A 21045-nucleotide genomic window follows, 5' to 3' on the forward strand; every position below is an offset into this window, starting at 1 on the left:
TCTAATAAGTGCATGAGTTGTGGAGTGTTTGCTACGAAATCTATTCTGATGTTTGTAGAGACATTTATTTTTGTAAAGAAAGCTATAAAATATGTTGTGCATGGTTTTTTCAAATATTTTGCTAATGTTAGATAGTAGTAAAATTGGTTGATAATTTGTGTGGTCGATTAAAAAACTTTTTTTATGGATAGGAATTACTTTGGCTATCTTAAAACATCTGGAATATTTGATATCTTTTATCATTCTGACATCCTTTACTTCCTATGAAAAATACTCAAACTGTGTGATCCGGTTTATTAAAAGAATTATTCAATATGATACAGAGAGGCTCACAAATAACATGAGAAGTAAAGTTAAAAATGTGTGTGGGGATACAATCTGGACATGAACTTTCACCATTTGGTAAAGTATTTTTTACTAAATCAGACACCACATTTTCAGCCGTTAGATTAAAAAAGAAAGAATTAGAACTTTTTATATAGTCAGAGATGATACTTTTAGAAGATATCTTTTAGAAGAAATTATTTTACTTTTTGGTGGGTGTTTCATAGTAGTTGTTGGAAGTGTTAGAAACAGCCATACTGTCTAAGATAGTGTTACAATTAGGATTGAGAATGCAAGACAATTGGTGCGGAGGGTTTGATGTTAATAATTCTTTTATTTCTTTCCATGTATTTTTTGTAAAGTTGAGAAAGATATTGAATAATCTTAGAGATCTAGAGGTGGCATTTCTAAATGGTTTCTAAATGGAGATCTAGAGAAAGCATTTCTAAACGGTTTCTAAATGGAGATCTAGAGGCGGCATTCTAAATGGTTGTCAACAGCTAATACTTTTATTACATGTTTAAAAAATTTAAAGATGGACTACTATAACTGTAATTTCCTTAGTCCCAATGTCAGGCATTCTTTTGCTAGATTGAAAGACTATTGATTGAAAGACAATTATCTAATAGAGTTTTAAGAAGATTATAAATACACCTTACCCATAATATGGAAAACATCATGTTAGCCCACATTGTTTCTTTTTGTGAAGAATCCTTATGTGATCTAGTCAAACAAATAGAATGTGGTCTTGCAGAACAATCTGGTCTTACAGAACGAACTCAACGTGGTGTTACAGACAAAATAGTCTTTTCGCCAAGCTCCCAAAATATCCGGCCGGATATGCCGGATATGCCGGTATTATGCTGATATTGAATATCATTATTTGCCTAATCAGAATAGAATTGAGTAAAAGGATTCATTTTTAGTGAGTTATTTTGTATACAATATCATTTAGAGTGACAATAGGCATACTCAATGACAGATTAAAGGGTGCAGCTTTCCCCGGCCCTCTAAAATTGGGACTCAGCAGGGGCACCCAACTTTTTTAATATATGTTATTACAGTTGCGGGTCTAATCTAGCCTTCCGGAAATTATGTCCCTTTTATTGTTTCATTGAATTATTATTATCTAAACTTTTTAAGCTAAATTTCTAATATTTTTAGCTGTCATATACATACTTTCATATTATGTATATATATATATATATATATATATATATATATATATATATATATATATATATATATATATATATATATATATATATATATATATATATATATATATATATATATATATATATATATATATATATATAAATATATAAATATATATATTTATATATATATATATGTATATATATGTGTGTGTATAAATATATATATATATATGTGTGTGTATATATATATATATATATATATATATATATATATATATATATATATATATATATATAATATATATATATATAATATATGTATATATAATATATATATATATATATATATATATATATATACACGCATATATATACACATAAATATATATAAATATATATATATACATACATATATATATAAAATACATATATATATATATATATATATATATATATATATATATATACACACATATATATACATATATATATATACAAATATACATATATATATATATAAATAAATATATATATTTATATATTTATATATATATATATATATATATATAAATATATATATATATATTTTTATATATATATATATAAATATATAAATATATATATATATATTTATATTTATATATATATATATATATTTATATATATATATGTATATATATGTGTGTGTGTATATATATATATATATATATATATATACACGCATATATATACATATAAATATGTATAAATATATATATATATACATACATATATATATAAAATACATATATATATATATATATATATATATATATATATATATATATATATATATATATATATATATATACATACATATATATAAATATACATATATATATATAATATATATATATATATATATATATATATATATATATATATATATATATATAAAATATATAAAGGTATATATATTATATATACATTGCAGATAAGAAAAAAAAAACTTGTTAAATGCAAATGTATCAAAGTATGTTTCTTTGAATAAAATACATACTTTGCTACATTTGCAAAAATAGTAAAAGTATTACACTGAATTTCTTAAATGCATAAAAGAATTTCGAGGAATTTATACTTCTACATAATTGGAATTTTGAAATTAAAACGTTTCTTTGAATGAATATTTTGAAATCATTTTTCGAAACAACAAATTTTTATTACATTTTATTATCTTCAAATTGAGTTTTGCAAGAAGTTTTCATTCATTATTTTTAAACTAACGTTCTATTTGTTCTGTAATAAAAGAATAGTATATACTATATAACGTTATTATCTATAGTATAGATAATAACGTTATATCGAAATTATCATTTATTATTATAGATTCTATACCAGCAAATATTTTGGTATCAAATGTGTGTATTATAGTTAAATATATAATATCAATTGTGAATACGTATAGTTTTATATTTCAGGAAAATTTAATAATGAGGAGCTTTATCTGGTCATTATATAAAATAAATGACGCAAGTGATGCGTATGCAACCTGTAATATCTGTAAAAAAACAATTAAACGTGGAACTAAGGAGGCTGGGCAAAAGTGTTTTAGTACGACACCTCTGCAGAACCATATTAAAATAAATCATCCAAAAAAATATCGTAAACAGAGAAATAAAAGTGAACAGAAAAGAACAGCTCAGCGCACACCGGTAGTTTTCTCAACTGGTACAACAGAAAGTGAGGAAATCGCTTGTGAAACTTCTAAGCAGATTCAATAGATGAGTATTTAAAGTCAAAAAAAGTATGGAACATTAATGATTCTAGATCCCAAGCTATTCATCGTAAAATTGGATTAATGATGGCCTTAGACAACCAGCCGTTTACTATAGTTGAAGATACAGGTTTCAATAATTTAATAAATCATCTAGAACCTAGATATTTCTTACCATATATAATATATTTTTCCCAAACAATAACTCCTCAACTTTACATGGAATTAAAGAATAAAATTTCTATTAAGTTAAAAAAAGCAAACCACATAAGCTTTGCATTAGATATATGGACATGTCCGATATCTCACGAATCATTTATTTCATTGTCAGGCCACTGTATTGATAAAGATTTTAACAGAATTGATGTGGTATTACATGCTTCTCATTTTTCTGAAAGCCATACAGGAGTATACATATCTGAAAAGTTAGAAAGTATGTGGGATAGCTGGAAAATTCAAGTTGAAAGACGACACCTTCTTGTAAGAGATGGTGCTAGCAATATGGTTAAAGGGAGTAATCTAGCCGAAATTCCATCAATCCATTGTACCATTCATTTACTTCAATTAGATGTTTCAGATTCAATCATGAGTGAAAATATTGTAATTGATGTCCTTGCAAAATGTCGTCGACTTGCAACTCATTTCAATCATTCGTCCCTAGCATGTAGCAATTTTAAGAAAATTCAGCAACAACAAAATCTTGACAATCTTTGTCTTGTTCAAGATGTCCCAACAAGATGGAACAGCACTTATTTGATGCTTGAAAGATTAAACAAATTAAAAATTCCAGTTCAACTATACTTAACAGAACGTTCTGACTTAATGACTTTTTCTAATTTTGAATGGACACTTATATCAAGCATTATTAAACTGCTAAAACCTTTTTTCCAATTAACTCAGGAAATGAGTTCAGAAATAACAACTTTGTCTTCTGTTATTCCAAATATATGCACATTAAATAAATATATGTCCAAATGTCAAGTTGATTTAAGTATTCAAAAAACTCAGGGTCAACTTAAAACTTCTTTAAAAAATCGATTTTTTGCAGAAGCAAACGATGTAAAGTCTTTGCACATCACGAAAAATAGATGCTATGTTATGGCTACATCAGTAGATCCAAGATATAAGTTTTCTTTTTATGATGATGATACCAAAAAACAGGCTGAGTATTTGTTAATAAATGATGTTTTATCCTTTGAAAAAACAATAGTTTGTTCAGAAGAAGTAGATTTTCATGTAAATGAATCACCACAATTAAAGTTTTCAGTAAATACTGAAAAAGAAGAAGACTCACTTGAATCGTGTTTTAAAGAGATTATAAATGCAACATCTGAAAAAACGATACCTTCCAAAAAAGGAAAAGTAGAAAAAAAATCGAATGAGATTTTGATTAGAAAAGAAATAAAAAAATTTATTTCTGAACCACTGGTAGACAGAAAATGCTGTTCATTGAAGGCTTGGATGCAAGAAGAACAATTTCCTCTATTAAAAGAAATTGCTTTAAAACACCTATGCACTCCAGCATCATCCGTATTTTCAGAAAGAATGATCTCAGAATATGGTAACATCTATGAGAAAAAAAGATCTAGATTATTACCTAAAACAGGAGAAATGCTTTTATTTATTCATCACAATGGTAGGAAAATAGAATAACTCTTTTATTTGCATTTACTCATTTGAAATTAGTTATTTGTTGAAATGTTGTTTGTTGTTTTCTATGTATTTTTTCTTTCTTATGTAATATAAGACTTGTTGCTTCATAAAATTTGTTAATTGGAGTTACGAGCCGTCCATAAAGTATGTAGACACGCATGGAGTGTGGGAATACCAAAATATCATATCCGGCTATATCCGACCGGATAAATAATATATCCGGCCGGATACCGGATTATCCGGCATTTTGGCCGGATATCATATCCGTTACACCTCTATTCAAAATGTCGCTTAGCGAAACCGCTCGTTTCGCAAATGCTACACCCAAAAGCACTAATTTCGTTGATACCAAAAAGTTTTATTTTAGAATTCAATTTGCGAAATGCTAAATTTCGACACGAACACTTCCACGTTGGATGTAAATCATGTAAAATCTTTTTAAAAGAGAAAATTCGGAAAAACCTAATGAATAAATTATTTAACCTAATGAATAAATTAATTATTTTGTTTGATAAACGAAAAAGATTTAAATATTTTATATACCTGTTCCAGTTTACTATCTATGATTAAAAAATACATGGGGGTTCTCGTCCATAAAGTACGTACGCTCGGATGGGGGAGAGGGGTCTGTAAATGGCGTATATGAGATGGGGGCAGGGGGGCAATTATAAAAGTAAGGAAACACTAAATTAAAAAAAATATCATAAAATGTTGAGTAGGTAGGTTAAATGCGTAGGTACTTTTAGGGAGGTGGAGAGTTCTTAAAAAAGCGTATAGAAAAATGCGCGGGGGATGGGAGGGTCGAAATAAAAGCGTACGTACTTTTTGGACGACCCCTAAGTTCATGAACTAAGCCAATCACCGATATTTGAACCAATTGCCGAAATTTTTCACTAATTAAAGGATTGAAAAAATCAAAAATAATAAAATAAAAGCAACAAAGAATAAATAACACAGTTTGTATTTTTTTTTAAACATTATTCTATAACAATTATAAATAAGAAAAATGATGTCACATGTAAAATCAAGTACCACGTACGTGGAATCACAATAGTGCCGCACTAAAGCGCAGAAGATTATTAAAGCGTGAATTTGTAAAAATTAGTTTATATATATATATATATATATATATATATATATATATTATATATATATATATATATATATATATATATAGATAAATAAAAAAAAAATTAAAATACATAAAATAGTGATCAAATCAATCCAAAAAAAAATTATTATATACAAATACTTATTTATAAAAGAAATTATAATTGAATAAACAATTAAAAAAGAAAATTAAATTCCAATTTTAGATCATTACATTCTTTTAAATGTTCCAATAACTTTCATACAATTTGGACACGAGTGATTTACATCTTTACAACCATCAATACAAAAAGGAATAAAGCAACATAACCAAGCACTAAAAATACAATTTAAATATATAAATATATATATATATATATATATATATATATATATATTTTGTTTCACCTATCAGAAATATATCTTATGTACATAAAAATAGTTCCCCGAGTTATTTATTGACTTAACAAATTAAACAAAGTTTTTTAGCATTAACATTTTTTAGCTATCATGTTGTTGTTTGATCGTAATGATAATAAGTATTGGTTGTTATTGGATTAAAATGAGTAAAAAAACAAAGTCACAAGTTGATATTTCAAAACTGACCAGTGTTTTCTATAAAACAGACAATAAATAAAGGCGATATAAACAGACTTTATCTATTGAAAAAGAAGCTGGAAGTGGAAAAAATAAAAAATTTAATAAAAAAATTAAGTAAAATCCATGTCAGTCACAGAGATGTAGGGAGAAAATTCAAATGTACCCAAAATTTGATAGGAAAAAAACTTAGATCACAAGAATGTAACACCTACAATACTGAAACATAAGCAGAGAAACCAATCATGTAATCTTGAACATTCTTCTACAAAAACTTTAAGCTCATAATTTAAATTTTAGTTAACAATATTTTAAAATGGCAAGTTGTAAAAAAGAAAAGCTAGTGATGTGAAACTGAAACAGAAGATATTGTTCATTTTATTAAAAGTGACAATGAAATATTAGATTTTAGTGATAGTGACTTGAATGATGTGATAGATGGCACAGATATCTCCACCGAAGAGGACAGCGATAATGTTATGAACAAGTCAATTGCTGAAATTGATCAAAGTGTTGTTACCCAGCCTGTTTCTTTTGTTGTTCCAACTAGTAAAAGACAGTGAATGACTACAAAAAAACAAACAAAAAAACTATAGCTATTGATCATTTGTGCTGGACTAAAAGTAAACCTGTACCAGGTATGTGCAGGCAAATCTTTCATAGTGATCCAGGTGTCTGCAACATCAGATGACCCACTGAAGATTTTTCAACTCTTCTTCACTAATGAACTTGTAGATATGATAGTAAGATATATATGATAGTAGGATAGATATGATTGTAGATATAATATAGGTAAAGTGGATTCTAGGACATTAATATTTCAAAATGGGAAGACACAACATCTAGTGACATTCAAATGTACTTAGCTGTGCTATTATACCATTGCTTATTACACAAAACTAGACATGATTGCTATTATTCTAAAAATTTACTAATTGCAATACCTGGATTTAGATGCCTTATGTCTCAAAATAAACTTTCACTAATTAAAAAGTTTAAAAATCTCCACTTTGTTGACAATCAGAATTTAGAGGAGGATTATATTAATTCGGCAAAAAGTTGAGTCTGCTTTTGAGAGATGTGGTGGACGTCCAACACTTAAAGGAAAATTGTTCCTAAACTTACAGTTTAAGAATGACTTCCCTTTAAGTGTTAGATATCCACCAGAGTCTAACCACTACCCGAGTATGATACCAGCTACTGTTTACAAAGTTAATGCTACAAGAAGATGTCTAGTTTGTTATAACAAATCAAACAAAATACGAAAAGAATCACATTACTTTGAGCAAAATGTGATGTTTGATTATGAGTTGCACCTTGCTTTGAGAAATATACTGTATGTGAACATTATTTTTATATTGTAGTAAGGTCCATTTAGTTTATTATGGATTTAATTATACTTTTTATGAATTTACGAATAGTTCTGATTATGCTTATATTATTTTTATTCACTTTATCTAACAATTGCAATTTTTAAAAATTAACGCGACAAGCTATAGCGCACCAAAATTAGGTGATGGTTAAGGTGTTGGAAAAACGTCTTTTGCTATTTATTAAAATACATGATATGCCACACAATATTTTGGCCTGAATTAGCTACAATCCGCTATTCCAAGAAATCTCTAGAATGGTTTGAATAAAATGGCGTCAATTTTGTTTATACTAAGTTTTGGATCTGAACAAAATGGCATCAATTTTGTTCAGATCAAGCACATGATGTCATGTACTTGCAAAAATATTTGGTTTCTATCTAAGCGACCAGTAAAAAATGTAATATATTATTGAATAAATAAACAATTCAAATAGCTTTATTGTTTAAAAAAATAATGAGAAAAAGCATCAGGAATAAATAATAATCTGAGAAGAACCAGGAATAAATAATAATCTGAGAAGAACCAGGAATAAATAATAATCTGAGAAGACATAAAGTAAAGAATTCAGTCAAAGTTGCTATTCATCAACAATATGACGATAGTTATTTGCAATAATTAACTGAGTTTTTTTTGAGTTAAAATTTACAAGCCAGTGTGAGCCACAAGCTGTAACAGAAGAGAAATCAGATTCAAGAGCAGCTGCTTGTTCTCAACAATTAAAAAGTAATGTCTTTTTAGCACAACTGAAGTATATAGTTGTGTCGTCAGCAAATAGAGCCACTTTAGGTGTAAGATTGTCAGGAAAATCATTAATATAGACGAGAAAGAATACAGGAAAAGGTTAGAACCTCGTGGTACCTCAGAAGTTACTGGAATTAAAGAAATTTGGCGTTTGAGGACAACTTAAATGCAGTGGTTAGAAAGAAATGATTTAATAATCTCAAAAACTTTCTCAGATACACCATATGAAGCAAGCTGATCGAGAAGACCAGCATGTTAGACTTTAGCAAAAGCTTTTGATAAGTCAAGACCATTAGCTCTTGTGTAGCCACCTCCAACTAATGCACAATAGAACCTTTTCTCTTTTAACAGTTAAGTTTAAATCAGCTGTAGAAAAAGATAATTAAAACCCATAATGATTGTCAGAGTCTAAGTTGCTAGACTCGAGATGAGATATTAGAAGTTTATTAAATAAAGACATTGATTTAATAATAGAGATAAGACTGATTGGATGGTAGTTAATTGGATCAAAGCAATTTCCAGAATTCTTAGCAGGCAAAAAACAACTTTTAGTTAAACACTTATTAGTTATATACTTATAGAGAGTATTAATAAAAAGATTTGAGGACTTTTTTAAACTGACATGAATGTTGTCTAAACCATAAGCAGTAGATGAGTTTAGAAGAGAAATAACTTTAGTTGTAGAAGCAGGCGTTATTTAGATGTCTAGCAATGAATTGTTTCTCTGGAATGACACAAAGAGCGTGGCCGTTAGATTTAAGAGTAGAGTTAGAGGAAAAGTTCTTTGCAAATAGTTCTGCCTTATCTTTGGGAGTGGTAATAGATCAGCTCCATGTATTGAAGACAAATGTTAGACACCTTCGATAATGACATTGCTGAAGATTTTCCATAAGTCTCTAGAACCTAACTTCTGAGATAAATACAAGAAATAGTAAACTGAGAATATTGGAGCTTAGCATCAGAAACCACTATTTTGATTTCTTGCATTAATAAAATGACTCAAGAGAGTAGTTCTTGTGAGAAAATTTAAAAATGATTGTTATAACTATTATTAATTCATGTACATTATTTTCTTTAGAAATCAAAATCATAAATTTTTACAACCTAAGTTTCCTAATTTTTGTCAAAGTTGATTTTTTGTTTTAATCACTTTCAGTTTATCATATCAAGTCTTGGATTTGAGTTGTTCCTCTTTTCAAGTCTTAGAGTAGAATGTTGCATCATTTCAAAAGTAAATTTTAAATTAGAAAAATATATTTTTGAAAATTATATTGTAAACTAGAAATTTAACAAAATACTTACCCAAAAAAGAACATTCCCAAACAAAGTAACCATGCTAACAAACCAGATACATACTCAATAGAAGTTACAATTTGTGCTTGACAGTGAGGACATTGCATTCTGATAGGAGACATATTAAAAGCAATAACATAAGCAGCAGCTACTTGAGGTTGGATTACAATGTTATTTGCTGGACCTGGTGGATACATTGGTTGTTGCATTGGTTTTGTGTGCATTTGATCTGGGGGTGGGTAAACATTTCCAGGTGGAACATAATATCCAGGTTGCATTGGTGGTGGATAATTTGAAGCATAATTAGGGGGAGGTTGAGAATTAATCATACTTTCTTCATACTTAGGAGGTTCATTTGAATTCATTTTAATTGCTAAAAAGAGACAATTTTATAAACTATTTGTGTATACAAACATCTATATAAGTCTTTATAAAATAATATTTTAGTAACATCTCATGTTTTATTTCAAAATATACATTTTATGTGTATTTTCTATTATTGTTGTATATTAATAAATACATTGTTATTAATTTTTATTTAATAATTAGACTGCAGCTCAGCTATGTCAACTGACTTAGATAGGAATAGCAGCAGTAGCACTCATACATCAATTGAGAGTTTATATTTGGTAAGACACTTTCTTAGACTAAGACACTCAATTAGTTTTTGTTTTTAAACTCCTGTCTTTTATTTTATATACATATCTATGTTAGAGAGTATTGAGCATTAAATAAATTTATAAGAAAAGGTAAGATTTTAATGAGATATAAAATTATATATTTTATATCTTATTTTGCGATTTCTTTTATTTCTTTAAAAATATTTAATCAATTCCTTTAGACTGTTGTGATTTGTGGTTGTTTTTTAATATTGCATTGTACTGTATGCATGTATATGTATGTGTGCATGTATACGTATCTTTTTCTTATTTTTCTGATGATTTATCAAAAGAATTAAATCTTAAAGTTTAAATCATAATTAAATAATAATAAAATAAAAATAAATTTAAATAGTAATAAAAATAATAGTAACAACAGTAATAATATGATTTTGTAATGAGATTTTATACCATAACTTCAAGATCAATATAATATTTTTTATTACATAATAACTACTGAGTTTAGTGATAAAAACAAAGTTAAACGTTTTTAAAAAACTGAAAATTTAAACACAAAAGCATTTCCAGATATCACAATTTGCGATCCCTTAATCCAAGCTTAATTATCACAAAATCACTAGCGCTACTCAAAGTCCCTCCTCCTATTGCATGATATAAATTTTGGACAACACTATGCATCAAATGAGGGACTTTTTAAAGCTAAAAAAAAAATTCTTAATTTTATTATTCTTTGTTTTTTCTAAACTTTTTGCAAAATATATTAGAAATAATGCCGACATAAACCAGAAAAACTAATTTTATATTTATGTAACAGAGTTGGCATTAAAAAACCCACCCAAAAAAACCCAAGTTTTTCTTAAATAATATTTTATTTAAAGGATTCTCTTTGCTTGGTTTTTTTCTATGATTTATTTATTTCAGAAAATATTTAAACATAATTATGACTAATTAAAAGGTAATTATTATTGAAAAGAGGATATGGATATGATCAGAATATAGTATTTAATAAGAATCAAAATTTTTAAAAGACATGATTTTTTGAAATATTTCTGAAAAAATAGTTTTAGTATTTTTTACAATATACTTTCAGTGATCTCAGTGGCTTTCATCAACCATATCAAAGTCAGGCCTGTGTTCTATCTTACAAATTACTCAAGAAACTTTTATTCAAACAGTATTAATATTTGTGTAGCATTAAGTATATTTAACTTGCATATTTCGATGCAATGTATATTTTTCAGAAAAAAATCTTCACAAGAATGCCATTCGGAAGTGGAAGGAAGAAAGGATGGGAGTGGAAGGAGGTCAGTGAGATAGAATGGGACAAAAATAGTGTTCAGTGTTTCAGAGACCATTGTTCAGAGAAGATTAGTGGAAAAATTGAAAGAGTTCATATTCATTTAAAGAAGTGTAAAGAGAGAAAGAAGGACACTGATGAACAAGAACCAAGACCTCGAAGCTCAATGAGCAATATTAGCCTCTTGTCAAATGAGTCAGATACTTCAATTTCTGAAGGATCTATTATGTCCAGCTCCACACCAGCAAAAAGGTTTAAAAGTAGTAACTTAAATAACTTTGTAGTTAGAACATCAAATGATCAGAAAGATGCCATAGACAAGCAAGTTTTTCAGCTCTAACATGTCTTTTAATTCAGTGGAAAATTGTGAGTTTCAGAAACTTTGCTCTCTTCTTCGCCCTGGGTATGTCCCACCAAGCCAAAAGAAACTGGGTGGAGATCTTTTAAATGAAGTCTATGATGATCTGTCAGCTGGTATAAAGAACGAACTGGAAACCAAAGACACGTTGGTAATTTGTCAAGATGAATGGTCTAGTATTCAGAATGACCCAATAATTGCTCACTCATTTTATGATGGAAAAAAGAGTTATCTGTACAACATAGTTGACTCAGGATCAGAAAAAAAAACTGCAGAATACTGCTTCAAAATCATCAATGAAGCTATAGTTAGCATAAAAAATGATTATAATAAGTTTGTATTTGCTGTCTGCACTGACAATGAAGCTAAGATGAAGAAAATGAAAGAGCTGATCAAACAAGAGTATCCTGATATGTTAACATATGGCTGTAATGCACACTATATGAATTTGCTACAGAAAGACATTTGCAATTCTTTTTCAACAATTCTAAAACAGGTTGTGGAAGTTCAGAAATATTTTAGAAATGTGCATATGGCTCATGGTTTGTTAAAGGAAAAAGGTGGATATATGCCTCAGCTGCCAAATGAAAAATGCTGGAACTCTCAAGTTGCCTGCATTGAGACATACCAGAAAAATTATAACTTCTACGTGGAGATCTATGGAGAGAAGATAGAAGATTTTCCAGCCAATATTGGAAGAATAATTAAGAATATAGCCATCAAATGTGAGGCAAGTCGTCTTCTTAGTCAAATGAAAAAATTGGGGATTGCCTTAGACAAGATGCAGAGTGATTCTTGTCATCTCTCTGACGCAGTTCATATCTAATATTCATTGATAAAGGATGAAGAGCTATCCATATACTATGATGCAATAAAGAAGAGATTTCAAGATGCTGTACAACCCTTTCATATTTTGGACTATATAACTGACCATCGCTATGTAGATGATTACAAAAGCTTCATTGATAATGATAATGAAAATAGTGCAGAACAATGGTTAGAGGACAGGAACCCTGATTTCTTGGGTTTACTATACAATTTAACTTGAAGGACAGGGAGGTGTTCCCCAAGCAAATGTTCTCAGAATTACTGATGGTTATCTCTCCATCAGAATGGTGGAACATCATGAAAGGAAAGGTTACTAGATTTCAAATCAGGGATAAAGAGGTTTCTGCCAATTTCTGCAGCTTTCTAGCTTCTCTACATTCTTCTCTGTCCTGCTAGCTAAGCCTCAATTGAGAGATGGTTTTCAACCTTTGGATTTGTCTGGTCGAAGATCAGGAATCGTCTTGGTGCAGATAAGGCAATGAAACTTGTGAAGATTTACAAATCATTTCACAATAGCTCAGCAACTGACAGCAGTTCCTGTGATGATATCGAATCTGATCAATAAGTAGGCAAGTAAAAGGAAAAATTGTTTTTAACTTCAGTATAACCATCTAAATTCTGAAAAAAATTATATTTCTATTATTTAAGTGTCATTTATATTTGTAATTTATTTACTTTATTCTTGATGATCCCAGAGGAAGTGTTTAACTGGAAATCTGTCAAAAACATCTGAAAAGCTGACAAGAATCGAAAATTATTGTAATAATCAAACAAAGTAAAATTATGTAAGGAGAATTTTATTTACAGTTCTTCAATTTATTAAATTTTCCTTGTTAAAGCTCTTTTCAATAAATAAATATAACTATTACCATGTGTTTTTAATTATTATTTTGAAAAAATTAAATGTTTAAAGATAGTTTGAATGCAAAATAGGTACTGTCTTTCATTTTCTAAGCAAAAAAAATGAGCACTGGATAAATAATAGGATCAATCACATGGTAAAAAATACTTTGCTTATTCAAAACTTTAGCTAAATGAGCTTCTGTGACATAACCTTCAATCTTTCATAATCTTTTTTTGGTGCTTTCTGCTTTTTTTAAATTTTGGAATAGTTTTCCTTGATTCTAGTATATTTTTAGCATATGATCATTAAAAGCACAATTATAAGTATAAACACCAACTAAACTTGATTTTAATAATAATTAAATTAGCTATAAGTTAGTTATATATTTAGGCATACTGTATGAGATGTTTATTTGTCATGTATGTCCTAACAACTGTGATACTCTCATTATATATATAGAAACTATTCTTATTCTAGAAAGTTACCATTTTAAATTTGATAATGTAAATATGTTAGTATATAATATAATATACAATGCCAAATTAATATCAGACTTCAAATGCTCAAAAAAATAAGCTATCTATCGAGGTTATTTCTTTGAGCATTTGTGTATTGTGTAGTAATTTAGTCTTGCATTGCTTGTTATATTTGTCAAATATATATATCAATGGCAGGCCCTTATAAAAAAAGACTTATTTTGAACTTAATTTCAAGGAAAATTTAAAAATATTGAATTATTATTTACTGAGTTTCCCAGATCACTTTCATCTGATGATATGTAATTTATTCATTATTTTTTTATCTGCATTTTTTTAAAATCTAGATATTTTCATATAGCGCTATATTAGGACACTTGCAAAATTTTTTGACATGCTTTGTTGTTCAAGTTCAATTTTATAGACATAATTTTATGGCAAAAGGAACATTTAACTTTTTCTATTCAGCTAATTTGGTTCAGAGCTTTAAATAAATGGGCAACTAAGGACTTATTTCTGCCCCCTATATGAAGAGCTTAATCATAATTGATTAATAAGAAGAAGAAGAAGAAGAAAACACTCAATAACTTAAAAATATCCTTTTTCTCTCTATATATGTATGTATATACAGATGCCTTAAAACCTCTTTATATAGAAAATCACAACTCAGCGTTTTTAATGTGCTGTGGTTATCTTTTGTGTTAATCCTTTTTTAGATTTTAATGCAAAAAAACTACAGTTTTTATATCAAGCATGAATAAAAAACATGAACTTCTATAAATTTTTGATACTAATGATCTATTTTCTAAGAAATTTTTTTAAAAAAATATTAGGGATCTGTTGAATAGAAAATGAAGTTGAGCATGAACAAAATAATTGGACAACTAAACTTAAATTAGACTTAAATTAATCACAAAAGATAACCACAGCACAAGAAAAAAACTGGGTTCTGATTTTTTATCTAAAGAGCGGTAAAGGCACCCTTATATATATATATATATATATATATATATATATATATATATATATATATATATATATATATATATATATATATATATATATATATATATATATATATATATATATAACACTTTGACGAAGTTTGGCATGCTGGTCTTCTCCAAAAGCTTGCTTCATATGGTGCATCTGGAAAAGTTTTTGAGATTATCAAATTGCTTCTTTCTAAACACTTTATTAAAGTCATCCTCGAACTACAATACTATTTTTCATTTCCGATAACTTCTTGGGTTTACTATACAAGTTTAACTTGAAGGACAGGGAGGTGTTCCCCAAGCAAATGTTCTCAGAATTACTGAAGGTTATCTCTAACCTTAAGGTTCTATCCTTGGTCCTGTTTTGTTTCTAATCTAAATTAATGATCTTCTTTTTTGCGAAAAAAATAATATTCGCTGTAAAAAACGTTAAAAATTAATAAATAAAAAAAGACAACCCAAATACGGTTGTCGCTGTTGAAAACTGTCTAGAATAGCCCCTAATATATATACATATGGATCTTTATATACGATAAGACATGTTTTTCATTTATAGCTTTTTGTATAATAACACAAATAATGTCTTTATTTATTTCAATTATATTGTTTTTAACCATTTGGTGTACCTTGTAATTTTGTGACCTAATGAAGCAAAAAGTAGAGTCAATAAATTGTCTGAATGCTACTGAAAATATGTTACAAAACAATAATGCTTTGAATGCATTACTTTAGCTTCATCAGAGAAAACATTTTAACAGAGAAGAACAACAGAGAGAACATTTGATCAGAGGAAGAGAGCTGAATGTCTTCAAACTCAGCAAACTTTTATTTGTGAAGTAATCTGCTTGGATTTCCAAAAAAAGACAACCTGAAATGTCTAATCATTTTATTTATTTAAAACTGATATACTTTTTATTTTTATTGCTATGATGAACCTGTTGGCAACAAATAGTGTGATGATGTATACTCTATGCTACATGATTTTTAATTTATCAATTGCTTCAAATGCAAAGCGTATCAAACTGATTTAAAATCTATGTGTTGAATCCATGACCATTGTGAATCAAAAGTTTCTAGCAGAAACACCAGAAGATTGGAGTAGTGTTTTCCAGACCTCTCAAAAAAAACCAGAACCATTCAATATTATATATAAACATGATACAAGATATTTTTTCAAATCCAAACTTCTCGGCTGTTTGTCCATTTAAGATATGTTCACTTTGAAATTTAAATATTAAAAGCTAGTAATTTAATCATGTATGTTGTAATTTAATCATGTATGTTGTAATTTAATTATGTAGGGAAAATAGGAAATACATAAATTTATGTGTTACATCCCATGTCTAGATCAAATATTGAAGTGCCTGATAAACTGAAACAAACATGCATAACTCTGTTGTCTCTTACTTGTTAAAAATTTAAAGACTTATTGAAGCTAAACTATTTCTGAGTAAACAAAATAAGAGATCATTTGATCAATTGGTCACTATATAATTTATAGTAAAAAATCTATTTGATATTTATTTGAAAATAAAAATAAGCATTTATTTTTATTTATGTTTTGTTCACAATGGGGTGTTTGTCTGGTTTAAACAAACTTGATACAAAATGATGGATTACAGACAATATGGTAAATAAATGAAGTTTTTTTAAATTTTATAATTTTATATAAAATTTTAAAAATCTTTTTTGATTTCAATTTTTTTTATGAAAAGTAAGGGGGTGGGGGAAGTTTTGACATCCCATCACATACATCTGAGTAAGTTGTGGATGTATATAATAGTGTGTTACCATCTACATTTAACAAAACAAGTGCCCTAAAAGGTTAAAAGTTAGTGAAGTTTATGAGTTGATGAATTTACAAAGAAAAAATCACAGATGCCCAAAATTGTGAAAATTCTTTTTTGTAAAAAAACTTCAATTATATGTTGCATTAGGACTGAAATGTCATAAAAAAATACTTTTATATAAATACATCATTAACAAACAGATATCTGATGTCTCTGAACACTAAATTTCATTTTTCTCATTTTGAGAAAAATGTGTTATCTGTGTCTTTACCTGAGACATTACATATATTTTTTTTACATATATTTTTACATATATATTTTACATAAATTTTAAATGTTAAATGTAATTGAATATGATAAATATAAATAAACAATGTTTATTGTGTCAACATAAAACACTAAAACCAATTAAGATAAAATTGAGGAAAATAAAATTATCTTATAAGTTTTTATACAGTACTGCTCCAACTGGTTAACCTTTAAGCATACCAAAATAAAAAGAATTTTAATAAATTTCAGTATTGTTATATTTAAATCTGAAACTAAAATATGAATTAAGATATTGCCATTAAACTCAAATTTAGTAGTTTAAATAATAAATTTTTGAATATTTCCCAAAAAAACAAAATAATGGACCCCTGAGTTTTTTTCTAAAGAAATAACCAAAACCCCAAAAACCATGAACCAAAAAAATGTGTCAAATCTCTAGTTGTGCCATTAGAAGAAATATAAATTCAACAACCAAGAGAAGTTTACGAAACTCTTGTAAAAATTAAAATACCATTTTAGACTATTATCACTGCAAGAAAATCAAATAAAACACTTGTTGAAAAAAACAACAAAATTAAGTGCAGATTAGAAAAAAATAAAGTATAGTAATGCAATTGCTTACAAAACAAACCTTTACAGTTTCACTTTGCTACTCCGTTTGAGCATCGCAGTTTTAATTTTAAAGAAAAAAACATTATTTAATTTGATAAAGCTTTTATTCTTTGATTTTTTTACCAAGTATGCATTTTTTCAGTTAAATTTTTATTGTAATCTCTTTTTACATACATAATTAATATATATATATATATATATATATATATATATATATATATATATATATATATATATATATATATATATATATATATATGTATGTATGTATGTATGTATGTATGTATGTATGTATGTATGTATGTATGTATGTATGTATGTATGTATGTATGTATATATATATATATACACACACACATATATATATATATATATATATATATATATATATATATATATATATATATATATATATATATATATATATATATATGTATATATATATATATATATATATATATATATATATATATATATATATATATATATATATATATATATATATATATATATTGTGTTTAACACACTTTAAGCTTTTATTTTATATAATAATTTTTATTGCATAATAAAATTTTAGAAAATCATTGAATTTGAGTTTTTGTTAAAAATTTTTAAATAACTCTTCAGCTTATCATGTCGTTTATATATAAAAAATAACACCTTTAAACTATAAGACCCTGCAAGTGATAATTTTTTATTTTACAGTTATAGGATAATAAATAAATAAATATATATATATATATATATATATATATATATATATATATATATATATATATATATATATATATATATATATATATATATATATATATATATATATATATATATATATATATATATATATATATATATATATACATAAAAAATATATATTTAACTTTCTTTCGGGTGTAATTCAGAGTCATGTGAGTATTTGTTTAAACAAATTTTAGAATTAATGATAATACTTTTATATTAAAACTAAAAACTAAAAAGATTTTTACCTTGAATATTTTTTACGTAATTTATTTCCGCTAACTACGTTTTAATCCAAGCCCTAATTTTGTTTTTATTATGGCTACGGTTTTACTTCTTACCATTACGTAATATATATTAATACGGCTATAAAATACCGGAGGCTCGGTAGATTTTACACAACTGGCAACGCACTCCGCTATCAAAATATCAAACGAAAATTTACAGATCGGAATTTCCGCTCTCATAATTTCTGGTTGATATTGTAAAAGCGAAAAGGGTTGGAATTATGAAAATTTCAAAAATTCAACCTTTTGTTTTTTTGTTTTGTCGTCAAAACTTGTAATGACATCCCCTCCCTACGTGACACCTACTCGCGCCGGCCCTGATAGTAACTATTCTACATTTCTTCAATCCCGTTTCTTTGGCAAATGAAGGTAACTACTAATTAGGGTTTGTAATCCCGTGCTATATTTAAAATCCCGGGATTTCGGGATTACATTTACCTATTCCCGGGATCCCGGGATTTTGAAATACCTGTTTTTGAAAGATTTTAGGATATTATTTTAGAAAAATTTTAAGGAAATTTATAAGACATTTAAAGTATGCTTAGAAAAAACTTACAAATTTCAAGGAAGTTCTTTGGTTTGTTAGTATTATACATACTTAATTATTAAATTATAAAGACGTTGTTTTTGTAGATATAATATACGTATGCAATTATTTTTGATTATTCTTAAAATACGTTTTGAGGAAGCAGAGCACATCCAAAGTTTCATCCCCCAGACGACTTTTTATTTTTGTTGCAAAAAGTCCGGCCGCAGAAAAAGCACGTTCTGATTCCACACTGGTAGGCTTAATAGTCATTAAAAAATCATACGCTCTTTGCAAAAAATCACCACGTGTTCCTCCATTTTCAAACAACACCATTTCCTTTTGAATTTTCATCGATAACGTCTCACATCGAGTTGGTATGCTGGGCAAAAGTGCTTTTTTATAGCTTTATTAAGCTCGTCTGTGATTCTTTTGCTGTTTTTAAGAGCAAAAAAAATAAATTCAGATGAAGAGTCAGAAGAATCAGAAACAATTTCGAGTAGTGCCTCATTTGAAACAGAAAGTTCAACTTCTGATTCAGACTCATTAGCTGTTAATGATGTAGCTGGATTTGTAGCGTCTAGTCTTTCAAGTAACTCAACTATTAATTTGCGACATTTTATTGAAGTCGGAACTGTTACTAGCTCTATTTCAGATTCGGACTGAATGTTGGTTCTACCATTGTGCAGATACTGAAGGATCCCACTTGCATCGGTACGCCTTTGTTGCATTCGAAGAACGAGAGATGAATGCAACTTTTGACTTATAACGTTGTTAGCATCTTTAAGTTTTTTTAACATAAAAGTCATGGCAGCATCGGCTGTAAACAAATTAGCATCCCGACGACAAAGGGCCTCAACTGTTACTTTACTGGAAGTAGCGCATTAATGATAGCAGATACAGTTTTAAGCTCAATATTAGATAAAGCCAAAGATTCACCTTTCGGTAGACTTATGTCTATTAATGCCTTTTGTGTACAATTTTTTAATAAATAGACGCGTTGAAGCATTGACAAAAGACTATTCCATCTTGTCTTGCAGTCTTTAATTAGAGCTATTTGTTTCCCAAATTTCCAGCCGCAACATACTTCTGCAAGATATCGTTTTTTTTTTGTGATTGTCTGAACATTACTATTACTTTTCGTACCTTTTTGATCACTGGACCACAATTTACCTCAGTAACATCAAATTCGTTTCCTCGATGCCAATTATGACTAGCATCAAGATCAACCAGTTTATCGTTGTCAGAAAAATCATCATCCTCGCAAGAGTTACTCTCTGAAAAATCGTCTTCTATATCTGATTGTCCGTCTTCGTCGAATTGCTGATCTATTTCTCTTTCTATATCCTGCTTTTGATATAGTACTTCAATAACGGCCAGTTGCACACCATGGGAAAAACATAACTGTTGATTTACAGGTA

General features: G+C 27.5%; 2 protein-coding genes across 2 annotated transcripts; one reads left to right on the forward strand and one right to left on the reverse strand.

Moving 5' to 3' along the window:
• Nucleotides 1-3324: 3324 nt before the first annotated feature.
• Nucleotides 3325-4890, forward strand: LOC136081188 (zinc finger BED domain-containing protein 4-like). The gene has a single exon (XM_065798486.1). It carries the CDS (start codon nt 3325-3327, stop codon nt 4888-4890), a length of 1566 nt encoding a protein of 521 aa, XP_065654558.1.
• Nucleotides 4891-6093: 1203 nt separating this feature from the next.
• LOC105846558 (lipopolysaccharide-induced tumor necrosis factor-alpha factor homolog) lies at nt 6094-19192 on the reverse strand. The gene is made up of 3 exons (XM_065799205.1): nt 19060-19192; nt 9993-10356; nt 6094-6316 (listed from the first exon to the last, which is right to left on the reverse strand). The coding sequence occupies exons 2-3, from the start codon at nt 10346-10348 to the stop codon at nt 6211-6213; spliced, it is 462 nt and encodes a 153-aa protein (XP_065655277.1). The 5' UTR covers nt 10349-10356; nt 19060-19192; the 3' UTR covers nt 6094-6210.
• Nucleotides 19193-21045: the final 1853 nt, after the last annotated feature.

Source organism: Hydra vulgaris, chromosome 06, assembly GCF_038396675.1.
Source record: "Hydra vulgaris chromosome 06, alternate assembly HydraT2T_AEP".
Lineage (NCBI taxonomy): Eukaryota > Metazoa > Cnidaria > Hydrozoa > Anthoathecata > Hydridae > Hydra > Hydra vulgaris.

What these genes read in the sequence shown, in the direction of transcription:
- LOC136081188 (XM_065798486.1), top strand. Translation starts at nt 3,325, where the DNA reads ATGGCCTTAGACAACCAGCCGTTTACTATAGTTGAAGATACAGGTTTC.
- LOC105846558 (XM_065799205.1), bottom strand. Translation starts at nt 10,348, where the DNA reads ATGAATTCAAATGAACCTCCTAAGTATGAAGAAAGTATGATTAATTCT. An exon ending in TTGGGAATGTTCTTTTTTGG is followed by an intron (nt 6,317 to 9,992) that starts GTAAGTATTTTG and finishes TTGTATTTTTAG; the next exon opens with TGCTTGGTTATGTTGCTTTA.